The sequence below is a fragment of the Prionailurus viverrinus genome, chromosome D4 (genome assembly GCF_022837055.1).
Source record: "Prionailurus viverrinus isolate Anna chromosome D4, UM_Priviv_1.0, whole genome shotgun sequence".
Lineage (NCBI taxonomy): Eukaryota > Metazoa > Chordata > Mammalia > Carnivora > Felidae > Prionailurus > Prionailurus viverrinus.
In genome coordinates this window covers 27,965,216-27,988,104 of record NC_062573.1, presented here as the reverse complement: position 1 = coordinate 27,988,104, position 22,889 = coordinate 27,965,216, and the positions used below count along the sequence as shown (strand labels likewise).

General features: G+C 46.8%; 1 protein-coding gene across 3 annotated transcripts in view; it reads left to right on the top strand.

Moving 5' to 3' along the window:
* The window catches only part of CCDC180 (coiled-coil domain containing 180), a 61,681-nt gene extending 41,202 nt beyond the window's left edge, over positions 1-20,479 (top strand). Inside the window, exons 26-38 of one of the 3 annotated variants that reach the window (XM_047831422.1) lie at positions 184-303; positions 1,909-2,081; positions 2,251-2,306; positions 2,425-2,503; positions 4,112-4,189; positions 9,388-9,454; positions 10,232-10,373; positions 13,299-13,459; positions 13,998-14,135; positions 14,871-14,982; positions 18,139-18,244; positions 19,021-19,156; positions 20,307-20,479. In XM_047831422.1, coding sequence (XP_047687378.1) covers positions 184-303; positions 1,909-2,081; positions 2,251-2,306; positions 2,425-2,503; positions 4,112-4,189; positions 9,388-9,454; positions 10,232-10,373; positions 13,299-13,459; positions 13,998-14,135; positions 14,871-14,982; positions 18,139-18,244; positions 19,021-19,156; positions 20,307-20,438 — 1,500 coding nt within the window. In that variant the 3' untranslated portion in view covers positions 20,439-20,479. Of the gene's footprint in view, positions 1-183; positions 304-1,908; positions 2,082-2,250; positions 2,307-2,424; positions 2,504-4,111; positions 4,190-9,387; positions 9,455-10,231; positions 10,374-13,298; positions 13,460-13,997; positions 14,136-14,870; positions 14,983-18,138; positions 18,245-19,020; positions 19,157-20,306 lie in introns of those variants that run through there. The other 2 variants (XM_047831424.1, XR_007146547.1) reach the window with 2 other exon arrangements.
* Positions 20,480-22,889: the final 2,410 nt, after the last annotated feature.

Genomic DNA, 22,889 nt, shown 5'->3' with positions numbered 1-22,889 from the left:
GATGCCCCGTCAGTGAAGGATTTGCTGCCCCACTGCAGTTGCCCGAGAGAGCCAGCCAACACCGCCCACTCTCCTAGGGCCCTCCCTGCAAGTGAGGGGCCTCCATCGAATCAAGAGGCCTGTGGTTCAGATGGAGGCAGGCGGCCCTCCTGCAGCTTGCTTCCTGCAGCTCTCTTCTCCTAGGTGGTGGCCACGGATGACCTCCTTGGCTTGGTCCGGACTTGGAAAGAAAAACTGGGCCAGAGGATTCAGTACCTGAATTGCAGGCTGGACATCGTATACACGACTCAAGTCGTCTTTACTGTAAGGAACAGACAGTAGAGGAAGGGAATGGGAAGTGGGGAAGGGTGGGTGAGCTGTCACGGCTGGGCTCTCAGGAGACCTGCAGAGCTCAGTAGAGCCTAAGGGAAGAGACAGCTCCCAGGGTCCTGCTGAACACCAGGCCTACCAGGTTGCCTTGGAAAGACCATAGGCTGTGCAGTCAGATCTGGGATTCAAATCCCAAATAGTCCACTTCCCTGCCATCTTAGGAGATTCCTCACCTCCTGGCACCATCTCCTTACCTTCACCAAGACCTACCAGCTGCCAGCTCTCAGGCTACCCTCGCCTTTCAGCCTTTTCCTTCCCACCCACACGCATAAGCAACCACTGGCTTCTCCCCACCCCACCTCCACCAACCTCTTCCTGCCCACATGGCTGCGCTTTTCCTCTCACGTTCCCTCATGATCCACTCCCTGAACTACAGCCAGACATAATGTTGGAGAAGGTCAGTCTGACTGTGCCACTCTCCTGATCACTCAGGGTGAAATCCACATCCTTCAACTGAGCCTTCACAGCAGCCTCTTTGGTCTGCCCTCCATGGTCTCTTCATTTCTCACCCCCACTCCCACCCAAAAGACATCACTTCCCACTGGGCCTTCTCTCACAGACCACAGTGATGTCTCCATTTTTAGGGGCTATCTCTCCAGACTGTGTACCCAAGAGGGCAGAGCTTCTGTCACCCCCACCCTGCACTCAGACCCTCACATCAGGTTTTGAACACCAGAGACACTCAACCAACTTCCAGGAGTGTGTGACATAGAACAATATGGGAATAAGTGGACATCCCTCAAGTTCTGCTCTCACTGCCATGTTTTGAACCAGTCCTTCCTTCTATGGGGAGGCGCTTCCCACCATGCCACCAATACTAACCCTCCATCATACCACCAGCATCATACCACCTGTGCCCTTCAAGAAAGAACTCAGGAGTCCAGCTAGGGTCCTTCCCTCTTATAGTCCACTGCTGAGACAAGACTCAAATAAAATAGGGAATAGCCTAACTAAGCCCTCATTGCAGGCCACTACTCCTACCCTTTCTCTAAGGTCTGACTTGTAGGGCATGTTGGCCACTCACTTGTCCACACATTCATTCATTCATTCACCCATTTTAAGAACACTGCCTGGACACATCTATGGGCTGACCTTGTAAATCCACGACCCTCAGCCTCATGGAAGACTTTGGAACTTTTCCTTCATAGCATTGGTCACAATTTTGACTAGACATTTATTTGTAGAAGTGCATGTTAAATGTTTGTCTCTCTGACTAGACTGTAAGCCCTATAAAAACAAAGATCACAGGTTACCTCTCCACCCTGTGTCCCAGGACCCAGCCAGAGCCTTGCAGAAAGCAGGTACTTGGGAAATATTTTTGAAAGCCACATGCACATATAAATGAATGAATGAATGACTCTCTAAAGGAGATATGACCATTACCATTTTTTAGAAGGAAAATACAGACTCAAAGAATCAGGCAGCTAGCCTCCTGCTGCAGCCCCTGGGCAAGGTGCTTTTGGAACATGAACCCAGCTGCCTTCATCCCTAGCATGTAGACTGGGCCCACACACTCAGGCCCTTCTCTTGGGCCTACAGGATGACATCGTGATCGATATGGAGGTGGAGAGTGACATCCTGGTGTCTTCAGAAGTCCTTGAAGAGGAAGCCAAGGTAGACTTGGTCACCCCTGAGTCCTTTGCCCAGCCCAGCCGCATGGGGAAGTCCATGATTGAAGACCCGGCTGTGGAAGTGGTCAAGAAGATCCTGCAGTGAGTGGCCATGGGGTGTACATGGCCTCAGTTTCCTCCTCTAAAATGGGCCTCATAATAGGACACGTTCACATGGTATTATGTGCTAACTGGGATGGTACCCAATGCCTGCCCTGAGCTGTCCTCATGGTCACTGGGGAAAAGCTCATATCCTTTCCTTTGGTTTCAGACTTCCCAACTCAAAATGCTCAACCCAGCAGTGCGACAAAGATCGGTTCCAGACAGGTAGAGACAAACAGGCCTGTGGGTCTTGGGGCACTGGCGGTGGGAAAGCCAGTGTTGCCACCTGGTCCATCCTCACCTTGGGTCCTCTGTTCTTGTCCTGGGTGCTCATCACCCAAAGGCTTGAAGCGACACCGGAACCGGGGAGAACATGTCGTGAGAAAGGCCCTGTCCAATGCCAGTGCCACTTCAACAACGAGGTAGGTCTGCTGGGCTGCTGAGGATCTCCCCTTCCAAGATGCCCTCTCTGTCCCCCTAGACATAGGCCAGAGACCACCCTGTCCATTTATCAGACTGTCCTCGGAAAGTACCACCTGTACTCACAGCTCTGAGACCCCAACGGACCCAGTGAGAGGTTGGCTCTGAAGCTGGCGTTAGTCAGGTCTGTGCTCATTCCTGCTGAGTGATGCAGCTCACACAGGCCTCCCACCTTGAGAGCCCATCTGGGCATTCAGTGGTTTTCCATGGTCACAACTGGTAGATCCCAGCCCTCCTCCCATACCCATTCTTCCCAGTCAAAAAGAGGGACATTGGAGATGGCTTTCTCTCCAGGAGAAATCCTGGGCCTCTGCATCCTGGTCAGGCACTCTGCCCATTATGCCCCTGTAGGGGTCATTAGACTCATTACTCAGTGAATGTGGGCCCCACTGGCCCCTGACACTGATTCAACAGAAGGCAAGTAACAGAGCCAGTGGCTGAACTGACTTTTGGGTCCTCTGTGAGCCCTCATTTATATGGTTTGATTCCTGGTTTTGAGGAAGTAGCGGTGAGGCAATTCCTGCTTTGCATACCTCCAAAAGGTCCATGAACATGAATGCCATCTGCAACATGGAAATAAACCTAAGACCAACCAAATGAGAAAAGCAAAGGCTATTTATTCGGAGCTTGGTACAGCAAGGGAGTCAGCCATCATTACTTATGTTTTAGCAGAGACTCAAAGACAGACAAGAGTGAAAAAACTGTATAGTGGAGAAAAGGAAGGCTTTAAATGTGCCTTTATTGGAGGCTGTTGATGTGGGGAAGCTGGAGGCAGGCCAACTAGCAGCAGGGCATTCTATGTGGTTATTTAGGGCTGTGTACTTGACTTTCCCTGATTGGTTCTAAGTTGGAAGCAGGGACAAAATTCAGGGAAGCTGTCAGTTAGTAATCAAGTCCCGGCCATTTGGAGATGATTGTTACAGGAGTTATTGTTTGGCATTCTGGATTGCCACTAGAGATGACAATATGGCTTCCTCCAGATCTGACTTCTATCAGGGTGGCTTCCCGAGTTGTTTATTATAGACAAGGAATTGGTTTCCTGGGCACGTTGCTGCAGGTTTTGGGTCAGAGTTCTGTATTTTTGTATAGTCCAGCTATTGCCCATCTGTATATTCAGTCTCTCAGTGGTTACAAAATGAAGTCCATGTTGCTAGGGCTGTCTGATGTTGCATGGGACATGCTTACACTAAAAATTATTCGCTTCTTATATGGAATTCAAGTTTAACTGGGCACATTGTATTTTTGTTTGAAAAGCACCTCAACCTGTTTTTCTTTGGGTCCTCCCCACAGGAAAGCAAGGATATGAATTTCTGGCCCCTTGCCCCTTCCCAGGGGCCTTGGATCAGTTTTAGCAATAAGGACTTGACCCCCACGATAAGCATCTCCAAAGCTTTGAGGAGTAGGGAAGTATCTTGAAGGATTCAGGCCCAGACATGGGGGTCACGGTGTCCCACAGGCAGACGCAGGGCCTCCAGCAAGTTAGGTGGGGCTCCCACAGACCTGCCTGTCTACCCCAGCCTCCAGAACACTGATCCACCTTTGTCCCACAGCATCACACGGTACTCCAAGCCCAACCGAATGGACAGAAAGTACCAGGTGCTCGGGGAGAAGCCACCGCCACCAGCTGAGTAAGTGGCACCTTTTCCTTTAAGTCCATTTTAACTTGTTGTCTCTGTGAAGGGGGTGGCTAAATCTGACACAGCTGAGGGGAAAATAAGAAGTGGGGGCAGAGCAGGAGAGATTTGCAAGGGGAAAGATGAGGGTCAAGGTCAGTTTGTCTCATCCCATTTCACCTAAATTTGTTGAGAGACATTTTCACCAAAATTTCACATTTTCTAAGTTAAGCTTTTTGGGGTAGCGGGAAGCACACCTCTTTCAAGTCTGGGATTTGTTTGTGGGTTTTTTTCTTCAATTTTTTAATGCCTCACCTCCCTCATTCCTCTTTCCCTTTATTTTAATTTCATTTATTAAAACAAACTCTGTTCCACTTAATGGCTACATTTCAAGCAAATAAGCAACTTCAGAAAATTGAAAGCAATCAAAGAGACTCAGAGATACCCTCTCCCCCTTAATCAGGGAACTCACCATCAGCCTTTTTGCCCACTGGTCTTATCTCTGGGGTTTGTGAAGTTTGCAAAGAAGGGTGGTTTTCAGGGCACCTGGGTGGCTTAGTTGGTTAAGTGTCTGACTTTGACTCAGGTCATGATCTCATGGCTCGTGGGTTCAAGCCCCATGTCAAGTTTTGAACTGACAGCAGAGAGCCTGCTTCGGATCCTCTGTCTCCCTCTCTCTCTGTCATTCTCCCAGCTCTCTCTATAAGAAATAAATAAACATTAAAAAATAAAGAAAAGAAGAGTGACTTCAGGACCTAGAAGTTGGGTCCAAGTCAGCAGCTAGATGCTCCCTTGTCCCATTCACAAAAAGGCATTCCTCGTCATCAAAATCTTGACTCTCAACTTTTTATAGTTCTGTCATTTTATCACATGTGTATATTCATGTAACTATCACCACAATCAAGAAACAGAACTGTTCCATCACCACCAACTGTATGTCACTCCTGTCACCCCTTTATAACCGTACCCATGCCCTCTCCCTCTCCATCCCTAACCCTGAGCAACCACTGATCATTTTCCATCCCTATTATTTTGTCATTTCAAGAAGGTCATATAAACAGTCTCATACAGTGTATGACATTTGCAGAGTGGCTTTTTGTACTCAATATGATGCCCTTGAGATCCACCTAAGTGGTCACATGTATCACTAGTTCATCCCTTTGTATTGCTAAATAGTTAGCCACAGTATGGATGCACCACAGTATTTTAGTGGTGAAAAAAAGATCACAGGCTAAACAGAAAAAAAATCAAGCACTTATGAAATCTCTGAAAGGGAGAGACTTTCCTAGCATAACACAGTGGTGAATTGCTCAGAAAATGGAATCAGACTGATGATGTTTTTACCCCCGCCTTGGGACTCTGACTAAGTGACTTCTCCCCAAGCCTTCACCTTCCCTGTGCACGTGGGTAGAAGAGAGTCCTCTTCTTGGAATTGTGAAGACAAGCCAGCAAGTCATCTACAGGCTGTCCTTAAGTAATGCAGGATCATCACTCCAAGAAGCACTAGATGAAATCACAAGGAAAAAGATGGAAAATTTTGGCAAATAAATTTTTAAACTCCTTTGAGATAAAATGCAATTAAAAGTTAGATAACAACCAGTCAAGACACAATAGTGGTAAATAAAGACAACAAAGGAAAAATTGGCTCCTCTCCCCATCCTCTTCCCCCAGAAAATTGCTAAAGAAATTTCCAGCACACAATAGGGTAAGGGGAGAATTGGAAGAGACCACACGTGAGGAAGAAATAAAATTAGGAACAAACATGTGGACAAAACACTAATTCTCACTAGAATGCAAACAAATGAAAAGGGAACAAATCCATTCCATATTTTGCCCAACATTAACCAATATGTAAATAGATTTTAGAGGAAGTTCCCAGTTTATCAAGGGAGGGTGCAGATGGTCCCTCCCAGGCACTGCCAGTGGGAGGTGTTAAGGAAAAAATTATTCTGATACTTGTTAAAACAGTAAGGAATACTTTATGTGGGACCATTGCAATAGGCGCCAAGACTGTTGCAAGAGGGAAGAGGGATGGGGCTCAACTCAGAATACAATAAGGACAAGAGAAGATTTATAGCCAAAATGCAGAGCGAGGAGGTCAGGAGATTGAAAATTCAACGGTAGTGGATTCTTGCCTACTTGGCAGGATTCTTGCTGCAGGCAGACCATGGCTATTGGAAATCAGAGGTGCTCAGATATTGGATGGGGGTGGGTGGGTAGTATCTGAACTGATTTAACAGTATTTTTAATTATTTAATTATTTATTTTTTAAAAATCTTTATTTATTTATTTTGAGAGAGAGATTGAGAATCTCAGGCAGGCTCCATGCTGTCAGTGCATAGCCCAACATGGGGCTCGATCTCATGAACAGTGAGATAATGACCTGAGCCGAAATCAATAGTCCAATGTTTAACCAACTGAGCCACCCAGGTGCCCCTGACTTAGTAGTATTCTTACTAACATAGGACATAGCAAGCCAAAGGCGGTGTCCAAGGATGAGGCCTAGTCAAAAAGTAGACAAGGGAAATAAAAGCAAAAATTAACTATTGGGACATCATCAAGATAAAGAGCTTCTGGGGGCACCTGGGTGTCTCAGTTGGTTAACCTACAGACTTTGGCTCAGGTCATGATCTCATGGTTCATGAGTTCGAGCTCCGTGTCGGGTTCTGTGCTGACTGCTCAGAGCCCGGAGCCTGCTTCAGATTCTGTGTCTCCCTCTCTCTCTGCCCCTCCCCTGCTCACACTCTGTCTGTCTCTCATTCTCAAAAGTAAACATTAAAAAATAAGATAAAAAGCTTCTGCACAGCGAAAGAAACAATCAACAAAACTAAATGGCAACCGACAGAATAGGAGAAGATTTTTGCAAATGACATATCAGATAAAGGGTTAGTATCAAAAATCTATAAAGAACTTATCAAACTCAACACCCAATAAAGCAAATAATCCAGTGAAGAAAAGGGCAGAAGACATGAATAGACACCTCCAAAGAAGACATCCAGATGGCTAACAGTCACATGAAAAGATGCTCAACATCATTCATCATTGGAGAAATACAAATCAAAATCACAATGAGATACCACCTCACACCTGTCAGAATGGCTAAAATTAACAACTCATGAAACAACAGATACTGGAAGGGATGCAGAGAAAGGGGAACTCTTTTACACTGTTGGTGGGAAAGCAAACTGGTGCAGCTACTCTGGAGAACAGTATGGAGGTTCCTCCCAAAAACAAAAACAAAAACAAAAACAGAAGTATCTTACCAGCAATTGCACTGTTAGGTATTTATCCAAAGGATACAAAATGCTGATTTTGGGGTGTGCGTGGGTGGCTCAGCTGGTTGGGCATCTGTCTCTTGATCTTGGCTCAGGTCATGATCTCATGGTTTGTGAGTTTGAGCCCTGCGTCAGGCTCTACACTGACAGCCTGCTTGGAACTCTCTCTCATCTCCACCTCTACCCCACTTGTGCTCTCTCTCTCTCAAAATAAATAAACTTTAAAAAATGCTGATTTCAAGGGGCACATGCGCCCCAATATTTATAGCAGCACTATCAACAGTAGCCAGATTATGGAAAAAGCCCAAATGTGCATCGACTGATGAATGCATAAAGAGGTGGTACACACACACACACACACACACACCCCACAGGAATATTACTCGGCAATCAAAAAGAATGAAAATTTGCCATTTGCAATGACCTGGATGGAACTAGAATGTATTATGTTAAGCGAAATAAGTCAGTCAAAATATATGATTTCACTTATATGTGGAATTTAAAAAACAGATGGACATAGGGGAAGGGAAGGAAAAATAAGATAAAAACAGGGAAGCAAATCATAAGAGACTCTTCAATACAGATGGTAGGGGATGGGCTAAATGGGGGATGGGCATTAAGGAGGGCACTTGGGGTGAGCACTGGGTGTTACATGTAAGTGATGAATCACTGGGTTCTACTCCTGAAACCAATACTACACTGTATGTTAACTAACTTGAATTTAAATAAATAAATTTTAAAAAAAGAAAGATTAAAAAAAATCAGAAAACCTAGCAGTCCAAAAATGGAGGATTGCAAACCATGGTGCTTACATACTAGATGGTGTTACACAGCCATTTAAAAAGATATCTTAATGTGGGGGAACACTTAACAAGTGAACAGAATGTAAAATACACATGAACCTAATTCCAAACTGACTTTAAAAGCAGCCAGAAGGAAATACAATAAAATGTTGGCATTCATTTTCTCCTTTGCTTTTCAGTATATTTCTAATTTTCTTTAGTTATGATGAGTGAATTTGAAAATGAAACAGTGAGTGGCCTATATACATATGTTTTAGAAATTGCATCACTTAACAAAAATTGTGAAAAATTAAGTGTCCTACATCTTAAGGTTCTAAGTTAAATTAAGTTCTAATACATCTATCCCTTCCCTTATTTCGCTTTTACTATTGAGATAATTGACTTAACTGGCCAGGAATATCCACTGGTACTGGGAAACTTTGTTTAATAAAGCCCCAGTGTGTGCAGAGTCAGCCTAAATGGCAGACGTACCGGAAGGCGGATGTTTGGTCCTACAGGAAGTCCTGCTTGTTTGATTAATATTTATAAGAAATTGTTCTTTCTTCTTTCAACCAATACTGAGGTACAAATAAGTTCAGACTCTGTAGCGGGACTGGGGGTCCCATGGTGAGCAAAACAGACACATGCGGTCTGTCTAGATGGAATTTACCATCTTCTAGAAGAGATAGAGTTTAATCAGCCGGTCACAAAAATCAATCCCAAATCCCTCTGTGGGGAGTGTTGTAGAGCTGAGGACCACTCTGAGAGCATTGGACCAGGATGGTCAGGAATTGCCACCAGGTTAGGATCTGAGGAAGAGCAGGAGCAAATGTGACCAAGAAGAAAGTTAACCATGTTCTCTGGGGAGGAATCAGTGTGTGCAAAGGTCCCAGGGCAGGAGCAAGTAGCTACAATGAGTGATGAGGCCAAAAGAGAATAGACTCTTGGAAGGGGCCAAACCCAGCTTATCACATAAAAGAGCCATTAAACTAGACAAATAGAAATATTAGGTGAGAACACACCTGGGAATCACATGAACTGTCCAATCCTGGCTGGGCTGCTGAGCACTCAGAATGTTCTGTCCATTTGGTTTTGTCCACACCATTTGGTGTGATTAGACAAGACCCCTCAGGGATCTGTCTTTTGTGTCTTTCAGGGATTTTAAAGGGATCATCCTGACCCTCCTCTGGGAGAGCAATGAGCATCTGCTGAATGTTGTGGAGGTGAGGGCTGTTGCCCAGAGGCCTCTGCGTGCCCCTGGACTGGCTGCTGGCCATATGTCCCCAGCCACCTCTGCCTCTTAGATTTTGCTGATAATGGCTTTGTGGGTGAAATTGAGAGAAAGGGACCCACAACCACAGCTACCTAGCTTCTGTCACCTCATGTGATGTTTTCTTCATCCTAAAAATTAAACCTCATTCATTCATTTATCCATTTACTGAGCCACCAAACATTTCTCAGACACTTACTACATGTCAGATACTGGGTGGGCTAAGAGGAACAAGCCCAGTCTCTGTCCCTGGGAGGCCAGCACCCCGCATAGGGCAACAGACATGGCGGCACCACAGGGAGATGGATGGGGCTGCTGGAGCTACCGAGTGCACAGTTCCAGCACACCCCACACAGGGGTGTCTGTGTGCGTTCCTGTCGGACTAGGACAGGAACTAGGCTGCAAATCCTTCAGAATAGGGTCTGTGAGTCATCCATATTTGTGGCCTTTGGCCTAGTACCTAGTTTGGCACTTCATAGAACGCTCTCAACCTGGTCGTTGGAATGAGATTCCATTTGGGTCTTGAAGGACAAAAAAAGAGTTTTGCCATTTAGTCACTTATGCCTTGAGTACTGGGATATTGGCAGTGGTAAAAAGGGCAGTTGGGTAGGAAGAGTGACATCAGGAGAATGGGCTAGGAGGTGTGGAGAGTGGGGTGGAGGATGCAGGAGCATGGGCCAGAGCCCCATGGTGAGCATCCTTGCCCAGACAGCATCGACCTCTTTTGCAGGAGTTTTACCGCAAAGAGAAGCACTCAGTCACCAGGCCTGACTGCATGTACGAAAACTTTGACCAGTGTGCAGAGAATACCTGCAAGAGGATCCTGGAATACCATGTCCAGACAGACGAGTACCATAACTCCTGCCTCATAGGTGGGTCTGGGCGGCAGGCGGGCAGGCAGGTCGAGGGTGTGACACATGCCACCAATTGAGCAGAGCCTGGGCCTCACAGCCTGGGGGGTGCCCTCCTGACTCGGAGGTCACTGAGGGAGGCACAGGAGCCTCCCTGTGAAAAGCTGCCATCTTGGGATTAGGTAAAAACATTGATCAGATTTAACTGGGAGGCACAACAACGCTGAAAAAAAAATCACTTTTCTTGAGAAATCTGGTGATTTGTATCACTAAAAATGTTTTGTTCATTGCACAGGTAATTTTGACAGCTTTATTGAGATAGTCACATACCACACAATTTGCCCGTGTAAAATCTCCAATTCAGTGGATTTTAGTATATTCTCAGAGTTGGGCAACAATCACTACTTCCCTGTCCCTCCATCACTGCCCCAGCCCTAAGCAACCACTCAACTACTTTCTGCCTCTGTAGATTTCCTATTCTGAGCTTGCATATGCACGGAATCACTGTGTGCTCCTTTGTGACTGGTTTCTTTCATTCTGCATAACATTTTCAAGGTTCATCCATGTTGTAGCATGTGTCAGTATTTCATTCCTTTTCATGACTCACTCTTATTCCATTGTGTGCATATGCCATGTTTTGTTTACCCTGCATCAGTAGACATTTGTCTGTTTCCACCTTTGGCTACTGTGAATACTGCTGTTATAAACATTCACATACACGTTTTGTGTGGACATACGTTTTCCTTTCTCTTAGATGTATAGCTAGGAGTGGAATTGCTGGGTCATGTGGTAACTCTGTATTTGAACGTTTGAAGAAAACTTTCCACAGGTATTTGTTAAGTATCAACTGTATGCCTGGCCCATTCTGGGCTCTGATGACCCCGATAGACACAGCCTCCTGGAGAATAGGGACGTGAAAACAGGCAGGTAGAATACATCTTGCCATTTACATTTATTGTAATGACATTAAAGAGGCTGTGAAAACACGCCCAGCGCCCACCTTTGCCCATTTCTCCATATTCCTCTGCATCTTTGTCCATAGCCACGCATGTTTTATGCGGTTGTAAGTCCTAATTATTCCTGCTGTGTTGGATAGAAGAGGGAGATGATTGGAGGAGAGCTAGACCTAGTTTCAAGGCCCAGCACTGCCTTCTCTCTGCCTTATGACCTTGACCAAGTCACCTCACCTCTGTGGGCCTCAGTTTCCTTGTCTGTAAACTGGAGATAAAGACAACACTCACTGTGCAAGTTTTTTGAGGATTAAGCCCACTACACAGACTTGCCATATACAGAGGAAATAACCAGTGGTGGCTCTCACTACTGTGGCTATAGAATGACTGGCATTGAAACTACTGGAGCATTTTGTTTCTCTAGCTCAGAATGTCCCCATGTGAAGTCTGGGATCCTATCCTATGTGACCTTCCTCAAAAGAAAGGTTCTGTGGTCAAACGTATGGGTTTGGGAAATGCCAAAGATTATGTCCCTCTCTGGAAGAGTCACAGTTCCCATTAAATGGAGACTTCCATATTCTGAAATTTGGGAGTCCAGTATCCTGACCACCTTTCCTACTGAAAACATTTACAAGTATTGGATATACCATTTTGGGGATGAGCTCTTTTAATTGATGAGCTACCCATAAAGTAAGAAATACACAAGGGTCCCACATTGGGTGAAAATAGGAACTCCAAGAAAGAAATTGAACAGTAACACATTGCCGTAAGGATATTGCTGACTCCCAGGTGAGCTTGAGCCTTTGTTTTCATGGCCTCCGGGGCTTTGGGAGCAGAAGACAAAGCCCCAGACCACCCATGGTGCAAAGCCTGGAAGGACACAAGCCACAGAAAACTGGGACCACCCCCTCAGGGCTCTAGCTGCAAAGTGGGGTGAATGAGACAGAAACCAAGTCCCCCTCCCCTGTCCTTCAGCACCACCAGCAGCAGCAACTAGAAGGAAACTGTCTTATTAAAAAACCTTGGTACTGGGTAAAGCAGAAGGGAAACTCTAATAAGAATCTGTAACTATAAAATGGCCTTGGTGCCTGAAGTTAACTTTGTTTTTATAGATCATCCAAAAGACCTCCAACCGACAATTTAGCTTAAAATGGTCTTGAATTAGTGGTGCCCAGATGCTTATCTGGTAGACACCATAAATCCTTTCTAGAAAAGAAACCCACCTTCAATTCATGCCTCTAAGGATTCTCACAAGTCAAATTCCCAGAATAAGAGCTCACAGTAAACAAACAAACAAACAACACACACACACACACACACAGGGAAAAGGCCCCTAAAGCATGAGGCAGCAGAAGGAGATCAGTAAAGACTTCAGATACTGAACCTGTTAGACACAGAATATAAAATAACGTATTTATTACAGTTAAATTAAAAAGGATACTGGAAACATGAGGAAGGAGTGAGAGACTATGAAAATGACCAAATAGATAGGAAAGAGAACCACATAGAACTTCTATATTGGAAAAATAAATAGTTGAAAATTTGAAATTGTGAATGGCTTCTACTATCAGAGAAAATTTCCAAAACACAATGCAGAGAAACAAAGAGATGATAGTCTGGGAGAGGTAAAGGGATATGGATGAGAAGGTAGGTGTAACCTAGAGCTACTTAGGGGTCCCCAGGGACAGAAGGGGACCAGGGTCGAGGCAATCTTGAGGAGATAATGGATAAAACAGACTCCTGAAGGCTCCATGCACTTTTCATAAGCTGGGAAGTCCTGTAGAGTATTGAAGAGAAGTCCTTTGAATTTGCTTAATCCAATATTTTCTGTACTGCTCTGACCACAGGATCCCTCCTAATGAGATAGCTATGACCACATTGTAGACCAAGTCCTTCTCTTTGGGAAATTGCTTTGGGGCTTTGTGGGAGAGATCACTTCAGCAGCTTGGCTCTGCTCTGTTCCCTCGCCTGGTCCCCCACCTCCCAACTCCTGTAGAATTACGGGCCCAGATGAGGAGATTTGAGGAGCTGCTGCCCCAGGTCTGCTGGCTGGTGATGGAGAACTTCAAAGAACACCACTGGAAAAGATTCTGTGCATCTGCCAAAGAGATCCGGGGACAGTTCTGGGATTATCAGGAGAAGCTGGAGATAAGGAAGGTGGGAGCCCCAGGACTAGTCTTCCTTCTCTGGGACCAAGGGCCCCTGGGAGCTCAGAAATGGGGGCAAGGCATAGGCAGAACTGGCCAGGCTGGCATTGTTGCATGGGGACTAAGGGACACAGGGCATTAGAGAAATGCCTTCTTCATAGAAGGTGTTCAATAAACTCCTTTTTTGGATTTAATGAGTGAGTCTGCTGATTCTGTGGGAGTGTGGTCATTGACATGAGCAGCAAAGGTCTACCTGGTTCTTGGAGCAGAGACATGGATGCCATTGATTTTATTGGACTTAAGGCTCTGGTTATACTGGGGCTGCTGCTCAGCTCTCCCACTCCCCAGCCCTCAGAGTCAGCTCCAGTCATGCCCCCATCTTGCCTTCTCTGCCTTCCTCTGTCCATCCATGGCCTTTCCCGCACCTGGGTCAGAGCACACAAGTCTGACTATGGCCATTTAGCAGAGGGCATGGGCCTGTGACATTCTGGCCCTGACCTAGAGACCAGGTCAAAATCCCCACTGATTTCTGGATTGTTTGATTAAAGGATGAAAATGCCCAGAAGCTCCATCAAAATCTCGGACATCCCGCACATATCCAAGAAATGGAGTCTCTGTGTCAAGTGGAAGAGAAAAGGCAGAACGATTTAGACACTGTGATTATGGCAACCAGGGAGAAGCTTGAGGTCAGTAGTGCCATTGGCTGCCGGGCCTGGGTGCTGAGGGCTGTACTGCCCCCAGAGAGACTCCCCCAACTGACAGTCCAGCAACAGCACTGAGCATGGCCCCTAGATGGTACCCTGGCCAAAGGGGGCATGAAAGCCAGCAGGTTTCATAGAGCTGGCTGGTCATTACTGGCTGGCTTAACTTGCATCTTTTGATTTCTAAATGAATTAATTACAAAATTACTAATGAGAACTTTTTTCAAGACCCACATCTATGTATTTTGTGTTTAGTGAATAACCTCTGGGTGTTCCTTGGCCACCTCTTTTTTTTTAATGTTTATTTATTTTTGAGAGAGAGAGAGAGAGAGAGAGAGAGAAAGCAAGTGGGGGAGGGGCAGAGAAAGAGGGAGACACAGAATCCGAAGCAGGCTCTAGCCTCTGTGCTGTCAGCCCAGAGCCCGATGCGGGGCTTGAACTCACAAACTGTGAGATCATGACCAGAGCCGAAGTCAGATGTTTAACTGACTGAGCCACGCAGGCGCCCAGCTTGACCAGTTCTAAACCATTTCCTATCTTTGAGCCCAGTCAGCTCTTGGGAGAGGCCTCTTGGCTGAGGACCAGATGCCACTTAACTCGGACATAGTTGACTCATGGCTTTGGTCTCATCTCACCTGCCAGCTCCCCAAGACCTCCCTCAGCTGGCCTTGGGGGCAGACCCCTCTCCCTGCAGCAGCAGACTCCCCATGTTCCCTGCAGGAATTCACCAGGAAGTACGGCCGGTTTTTCATAGCCAGCCTGGCCACCTTCACCGAGAAGTTCCTGCTGCAGTTGGATGAAGTGGTCACCATCGACGATGTCCGGGTTGCCAGTAAGTGGTGCCGTGGACCTTGTGCCTGAGCCCCAGGGGTGGGGGTGAGGTGGAGGCAGACGGGCCCAGGGCATCTGCTTTTCCCCAGCTCACTGGAATGAAACCAGATTCTCTACCGAGAGGACTGATGGTTTTTGGTTTTCGTTAACAGTAAGGTGTTGTTGTTTTTTTAATTAAAAAAGTAAATCCCAAATGGGTCAAAAATTATATGTAAAAAAATAACCCTAATAGTAAATATTTTCATAATCTTGGAGTAGGGACAGCTTCCCTAAGTAGGAGATGAGAGCCAGAAGCTGTGAAGGCGATGGCTGGCACTCCTCCATGGCCAAAATAAAAACGAAGAAAAATGTCAAAAACTTGAAAGAAAAACCACAACTGGACAAATGTTCCTAACAGGCTATAGGCCAGAAAAAGACCTAACCTCCCCCATGGTAGAGGTTACATTTCTAAAAAGAGGCAAAGGACAAACACATGCAATGCAAAAGAGAAGCAGTTCATATGTCCAGTGAGTATAAAAGATGCTTGACCTCACTGAGGATGAATAATGAGAATGTAAACACTACTAAGATATCACTTTTCACCAACAGCCTGGCAAGGTTTGCAAATTGAGTGACACCCAGCCCTGGTGAGAATGTCAGAAAGCCCAGGTACCACAGAGACCCCTGGAGAGGTGTACATCAATATCCCTGTCTTGGAGAGCCCTCTGTCAGCACCTGTCAAAATTCAGATGGTGTATACCTTTCACCCAGCAGTTCTAACACTAAGAATATATCTGACAGAAATACACAATTTTTCCAAAGATATCTTTCCAAGCATATTCATCACAGCACCATTTGATGTTGCAAACAACTGGAAACAACATTAACATCCACGTGTAGGTGATTGGATCAGTAAATTATGGTCCCGATGTACAAGTGCATACTGGGCAGCCGTTAAAGGGAGTCAGTGTGTCTACGCGTGCCAGTGTGCAGAGTCAGGAAGGAATACTGTTATGGGAAAAAGCAAGTTCACAATCAGTACTTATCTATGATACCATTTTTTTTAAAAAGTGCATATGTGATATAAACATATATTCACATATATGTATGTGAATCTGTGTGAAGGACAGACACAGAATGAGAAAGACAGAGCCTGAGGGACAGGTCCCACACTGTTGACAATGATCACCCCTGGTGGGTGGAATGGTGACAGACTCCTAAATTTTTTTCTTTTCCCCCGTTAGGTGATATTTAAACTTTTTCTAACGTGTGTTTTGCTTTTATAACTATATAAAGATTAATATTTTTTTATTTTGTTTATTTTTGAAAGAGAAAGAGAGACAGAGACAGAGCATGAGCAGGGGAGGGGTCAGAGAAGGAGAGCGACACAGAATCTGAAGCAGGCTGAGACTCTGAGCTGTCAGCACAGAGCCCGATGCCAGACTCGAACTTATGAACTGTGAGATCATGACCTGAGCTGAAGTCTGACGCTTAACCAATTGAGCCTTCCAGGCACCCCAAGGTTTAAATCATATAGTAAATGTTATCCATTTACTTACCTAGTGAGTAATTAAAATATATTACTTTTATTTTTAAGAGCTTTTGGGATCCCTGGATGGCTCAGCTGATTGAGTGTCTGACTCTCGATTTTGGCTCAGGTCGTAATCTCATGGTTTGATCAATCAAGTCCCATATCAGGCTCCATTCTGAGCATGGAGCCAACTTAACTGTCTCTCCCTTTCCCTCTACCCCTCCCCGACTTGCTCACACGTGCACTCTCAAAAGTTTTTATTACAAAGACAATACATTGTTATGGTAAAAATTAAAAACTTGGGGTGCCTAGGTGGCTCAGTTGGTTAAGCGTCTGACTTTGGCTCAAGTCATGGTCTCACAATTCGTGGGTTCAAGCCCCGCATCACGCTCTATGCTGGCAGCTCTGAGCCTGGAGACTGCTTCGGATTCTGTGTCTCCCTGTCTCTTGGCCCCTCCCTTGCTTGATCATTCTCTCTCTCTCTCAAAATAAATAAAAACATTTAAAAAAATATTTTTAATTAAAAACTCAATCTTAATTACAAAGAAAGGGAAGAACACAGTCCTTCTACTCAGAACTAAGTGCCCTTAATGTTTGCTGTCCCATCTTTCCCGTCCTTTCCTTTTGGGCACAGACCTGAGTGTGTGTGTGTGTGTGTGTGTGTGTGTGTTACAGGGTGTGTGCTCTTCCATAACCTAATTCGCCCTTGGGTGGACATTGGCCAAGCCAGTCAATCATCTTCTTGAGCATTTTCACTTCCTGTGCATTGTACTTTATTCATTAGTCCCCTGCTGTTGAACGTGGGGCCATTTCCAATTTTTCACTCCTATAATTGTGCTGAAGGGAACATCTTCATCCTTATATCTCTATTCTGGGGCAATAGGTTCCTGGAAGTGGACTTTTTGGGTCCCAATGTATATGCATTTTGAGATAGTGGTCATTTTCCCATATTGGAAGTCTCTGTGTCCAGTGCGGGCCTTGTTTGGGAAAGCAGGCCTGCAGAGGCACTAGAGATGAGGCCTGAAGGAGGCTGGGCAGAGCAGGCAGCAGGGAAGCCACTCTTGGTAACTTGGAAGGAACCGTGGAGCTGGAAGAGCCCCGTACCAGCCCCAGGGAGGCCTCTCCTGCTGTAACTCCGGCTTCTGGGCCAAGCAGCCTGGCCCTGTCCTCCCTGGCAGATCGGGGCAGCTCCTACCTGCTGGCTGTCACTTGGCTGCTACAGCCCCGTCAGGAAGGCACTTGAAAGGACAGGTCAGTGAGCCAGATATCAGAGGGACAACATTGAATGTGTTTGCCCCAGGGATAGTTCAGAACCCATTTGAGCTAGTATAAGCCAAAGAGGGGTCTATAAAGCTTATTTGGAGGCTTGTGGAAGCTGTGTGAAGGTCAGAGCGTCAGGCTCTGGGCTTTGGAGCTGGGAAGACCACCTAAATCACACCTCCCATCACCAGCCCCCCCACCCCCCCCTGGGCCTTCAGATAGGGTGCTTTCAGCTTCTCTGTGGGACTGGGCTCTGCCTCCCACTGGACACTCCAAGTCTGGAGGAAGGGAGCAAGCCCTCATCCCTCTAAACGTAAGGTCGGGGAAATCCCCTTGATCTCAGCCCGTGTGTGAGGCTATGGTCATAACCTGTCTTTTGCCTGCCAGGGATGGAGCCTACCAAACAGAAAACATCAATCCTCATACGGAGGAAACTCACTAGGCTTTCCCTGAAGGAAGAAAGTGAGAAGCCCCTGATCGAGCGGGGGAGCAGGTAAGAGCCAAGAGCATTAAAGAATACCACCAATGGCTGAGTTTGCTGGAGCACGAGGCAGCGGCATAGTCAGGGGCAACTGGAAGCCTTGGAAAGGCATTATGTTCTAAGCCTCAGTTTCCTTGCCTGTGAAATGGGCATGGAAGCCCACCTTCTGTGGTATTACAAAGAGAAAGTTTAATGAGATTGTACTTAGAGTGCCCCTGGCACACAGTTAAGAGCTCACCAGCTATTAGTTCCTTTGATAAGGACCCACAAAGGGGCCCCCAAAGAAAGGGAGGCCCATCCCAGTATGGGGCACATTCTTGAGTTACTGGTTGCACTGTGGAGCGCTGCATGTGTGATAAGAGCTGTCAAAGTCCTTGTTCTCTGTGCCCCAAGAATGTGACTCTGGAAGAGGAAGTAAGGCAGTGATTTGCCCAACACAGTAGGAAAAATGGGCCAGGAATCAGTGACTGCCACCTGGCTGGCCCACTGCTGAGGAAACTGAGGCCTGCAAAAGGGAGACAACTAGAAGTGCAGCATTCCTCTCTCCCGTGCAGAACCCAAGACCGGCTACACACACGGATTCAGTGTGAAAGTAGGAAAAAGAACTTGAAGAAACTTAATGTTAAGTGCTCAGTGAGGTTTTTCTTTTAATGAAGACATTTACAACATGATCTTTTAAAAATTAAAAAAAGGCAAAGATATGCCAAACGTTTCCACCAGGATTGGAGGGTGCGCTGTGAAGGACGATGACAAGCATGTCAGACTTTTACATGCATGTTTATTTGTAGGAAGTGGCCAGGAATCAAACCCACTGAAGTCACCATCCAAAACAAGATTCTCCTCCGGAAAACATCATCCATCATCACCACCAAAACGACCCTGGGCCACCTGGCGGCTGTGGAAGCCCGAGATGCCGTCTACCTGGTGAGTCGAGAGACAGGGTACAGATGGGCATGTCCTAGGGAGCACAGGGCAGCTCAGTTTGGCTGCCTTGGGAAGAAGGGAGCTTCCCGTCCCAAGGTGCCCTCATGTTTGGCCCATGGGGAAGGTGACTCATGCCAGGGGGCCCCAGAGCACAGTGTCAACACTCAAGACAGTTAATGTTCGCAGACCCATGTTCGTGGGTCATGTCCAATCCCAGTGATAGTGTGGGTCTGATGGCATGAGCCCCAGTGCCAGGGGGAGCCCAGCTGAGGGACACCCCACCCAGACTGAGGGGTGAAGGAAGACCTCTGGAAGAACAGTTGAGTCAGAGTGAGGGGACAGAGTAGTAAGAGGCACAGAGGCCATGGGAGCAGTGGGAGGCAGTGGGTAGAGCAGCTGGCAGTTACTGAGCACCTGCCATGCTTCTCTCAACATGAGGCATCTCACTGACTCCTCATAATGGCCCCATGATGGAAAGAATTGTCCACCTAGTACTGATGAGGACATTGAAGCTTAAAGAAATGTGTCCCCCTCGTGCTGTTATGAAGTAACAAAGGCAGGATTTGAGCCCAGTGCCTATTAGTCACTCCTGGGGCCTGTCTAAAGAGGAGGCTGCACCCAGATGCTGCCTGTGGCAGTGTTGGTCCTGGTGCCGAGAGAGAAATCTTGTCCTGCCCAGGGTACAAGATAGGCTGACCCCACTGGGGGAGAGCCCACGCCCTTCCCTGGCCACTATGCCAAGCTTGGGCAGAGGGGACACCTCTGTCGAGTTCAGTAAGGGCTCAAGGTGTGGAGGGATCAGCCTTACATGGAAACCAAGTCCCCTGAGCTCCAAGGAAGCCACAGTGCGGGATGGCAGTTAGGAATGGTGCAGAGTCCAGAATCATGGGGATGGGTCCTTGTCCCTGCTCAGCCTCTTTCTAGTTGGGTGACCCCAGGCAAGATTCTGAGCCTCATGTCCCCATCTATAAAACGACTGGACCCCGCCGAATGGGTTGCTGGACAGATTACATGAGAAGTGATTTGTGGAACCCTTGTCAGTGTCTGGAGTAGGTTAAAAACCACCCGCCAGTGGGGTATTGCATTCCTGTAGGTCCCAGAGTCCAAAAGTCCCTCCTCATCTGGCCTCCTCCTGCTGGTTTGCTCCCAGAAATATTTAGCATTATTTGAAGAGGAGTTGAAGAAGATCCAGGATGACAACACATTGCAGGTAAAGGAGGCTCAGCGCTGGAAGGACAGCTGGAAGCGCTCCGTGGATACCATCCAGGGCCTGTACTTGTGACACCCTCAACCCACCCCACATAAAGGTTCATTTTTTATGGACTCCTTCTCTATCCATCTGTCCACCCATCCATCCATCCATCCGTTCATCCATCCCTGCTCTATACCCAGCACAGTAGCTTCATCAGTGACCAGGACATGGTGTGGTCCCTGCCCACGTGGATGGGTAAGGAGGACAGAGGTGAAAGGGGGTTCCATGTGGTTATCAGGGTTGGTGGGTCACAGGATTAGGCCACTTAAAATAGAGACCAGTAATTCAGAGGACATAATTCCAATAGGCATGCTTGGCACTTCATCTTGGAAAATGAAATAATAAAATTATCTGGGCATGGGTATATTTACATTTAACAAAGTGTAAGATAATTGCAACCATGCAACCCACAAAGAATTCATCCAGTCTTGATTGGGTATCTGCCTGGCAACTTGCCTGACCAAATTATAGCATTTTGAGGAAAATCTTCCAGGACTCCTTAATTTTCCTAGGGGCCCCTTAAATCTTGTGAGACTCAGATCCTTCCCTCTGGAAGCCTCCATCTTGCATCTTCCTTGCTGATTTTCTCTTCCTTGATTAAATGGCCTAACCACGCCAGGTCTCATTTGTTAGTAGCTTTTTGTGGCACTTGGATGGACTGCTTACATTCCTTCCTTGATTTCATCAACCCCTGTTCCTTTTACCTGGTTTGCATTTTGACTTTGCATCAGTTTGGATTTTCCTATGCTTTACCTGTTTTAATGACTTGATGAGGTAGGCGTTTGCTCCCATTTACAGATGTGGAAACTCAAGTTCAGAAGGTCAAGACAACCTCCTCAAAGGTATACAGCCACTATAGCGCCTCACCATACTTTTTGGTTCCCCAAAAGTGGACAAAGACTTGGGGGCAAGCCATTGTTTTGGAGATGATCCCAAGAAGCATGAATGAGGTCATGGGGAAGGGGAGCCTGGAAGAAGCCTTGGCCTTGCTCCGGACTCCTTCTAACCCTCCTCCACACACACCAGACACATCTGTCCTCCTCACCTGTCCCCCACCCTGCATTGCCTGTCCCCTGGCCTGTCATTGACCTACCTCCTGACCTGTTTTCCTGTAGCCACTGTCCACACTAGGGACTGTGGGCTCATTGTAGTTCCAGGTGCTCACAGAAGTGGACTGCAAGACCCCAGTCCTTCTCTCAAAGCTACCCTTGGAACCTTAGGGACTTCCCTATCGAGCAGGTAGTTAGGGAAATGGATGCCACTGCCCCATGATAGAGCTGCCTCCAACCTCTTTCCATTCTCCCTCTTGTAAGTTCTCCCACGTCTGCTCTTTCTTGACCATGCCTCCATGTTCCCCACCCGAGAAGTCAGTGTGAGTGAATGTGCCTGAGCACATGTGAGGATGTGGAGAGGAAAATGACCTCCACAATGGAGAGGAGGTGGGCAGGGGCCCCCTGGCACCCTAGAGTTTCTCATCACCAAGTAAACTCTTTCAGGATGTGTTGAGCCCTGGCCTACAAGACCAAAGCCCTTCCTTATCCTCTGGACTCTGCCCACCTCCTGGGCCCCAGACTGGTCCTTGACTCACTCTTGGCCTCAGTTTCCTAATTGTGCAATAAAAGCCTGATACAGAACCACATAAGTGGATGCTCAGTGAGGTCCAGCTCCATCAAAACAGGTTGGAGTGTTGAGATGGAGTGATATGGGTACAGAAAGGAACACAGTGTATGGTAGCCAGGCTTTGTGTCCATGGCCAGGCACACACACAAGGGGTCCTGGGGAAGACCCAAGAAGAGTGCATACACCAGCCCGCAAGCTGATGTGTACGCGTGTACATTGTACTAGTAGCTCCACACATGAGGTTGGTCTCCTTCAGCCAGCTCTGTGCACCCCACAGCTGCTGAGGCCTGGGTCATATGTTCACCACTGGACCCAGCAAGGGCTGTCAGTCTCACTTAGCCACTAGGATGAAGGGTGGGGAAGGGGCAGTTCCCTAAAGAAACACTAATGTCCTGTTCCCAACAGAAGAGGGCATGAATGTCAGCCAGGCAGAAGCACCAAGTCTCAGAATCATGCAAGCTGCCTGCATACCTGTCTCTGCCACTATGCACAAAGGGCTGTGTCCCAGAGAAAGGGCCTATCTTGTACAAGGTCACATAGTGATTCAATGGCAAAGCTCCTATATTTGCCTATGTATCGTAGAAAATCCAGTAGAAAAATAATGTGGCACAAACAAAGATTTCTATCTCTTTCACATAAAAGAGCTCTTTTTTCTGTTGTGGGACAACTCCAGTGACCCCCACCCCAGGCAACTGGACGATAGCACTGACTTATTTGTGACTTACTGACAATAACCAGAGAAAATCACTTATGTTCCAGGAGAGGGGCCGTCCTCTTAACCTGCCCTTTTCTGTATTCACAAAACTTTCCTACAACCCCTATGGTGGAGGACATTTGCTAATAAAACAAACCAAAGACAAA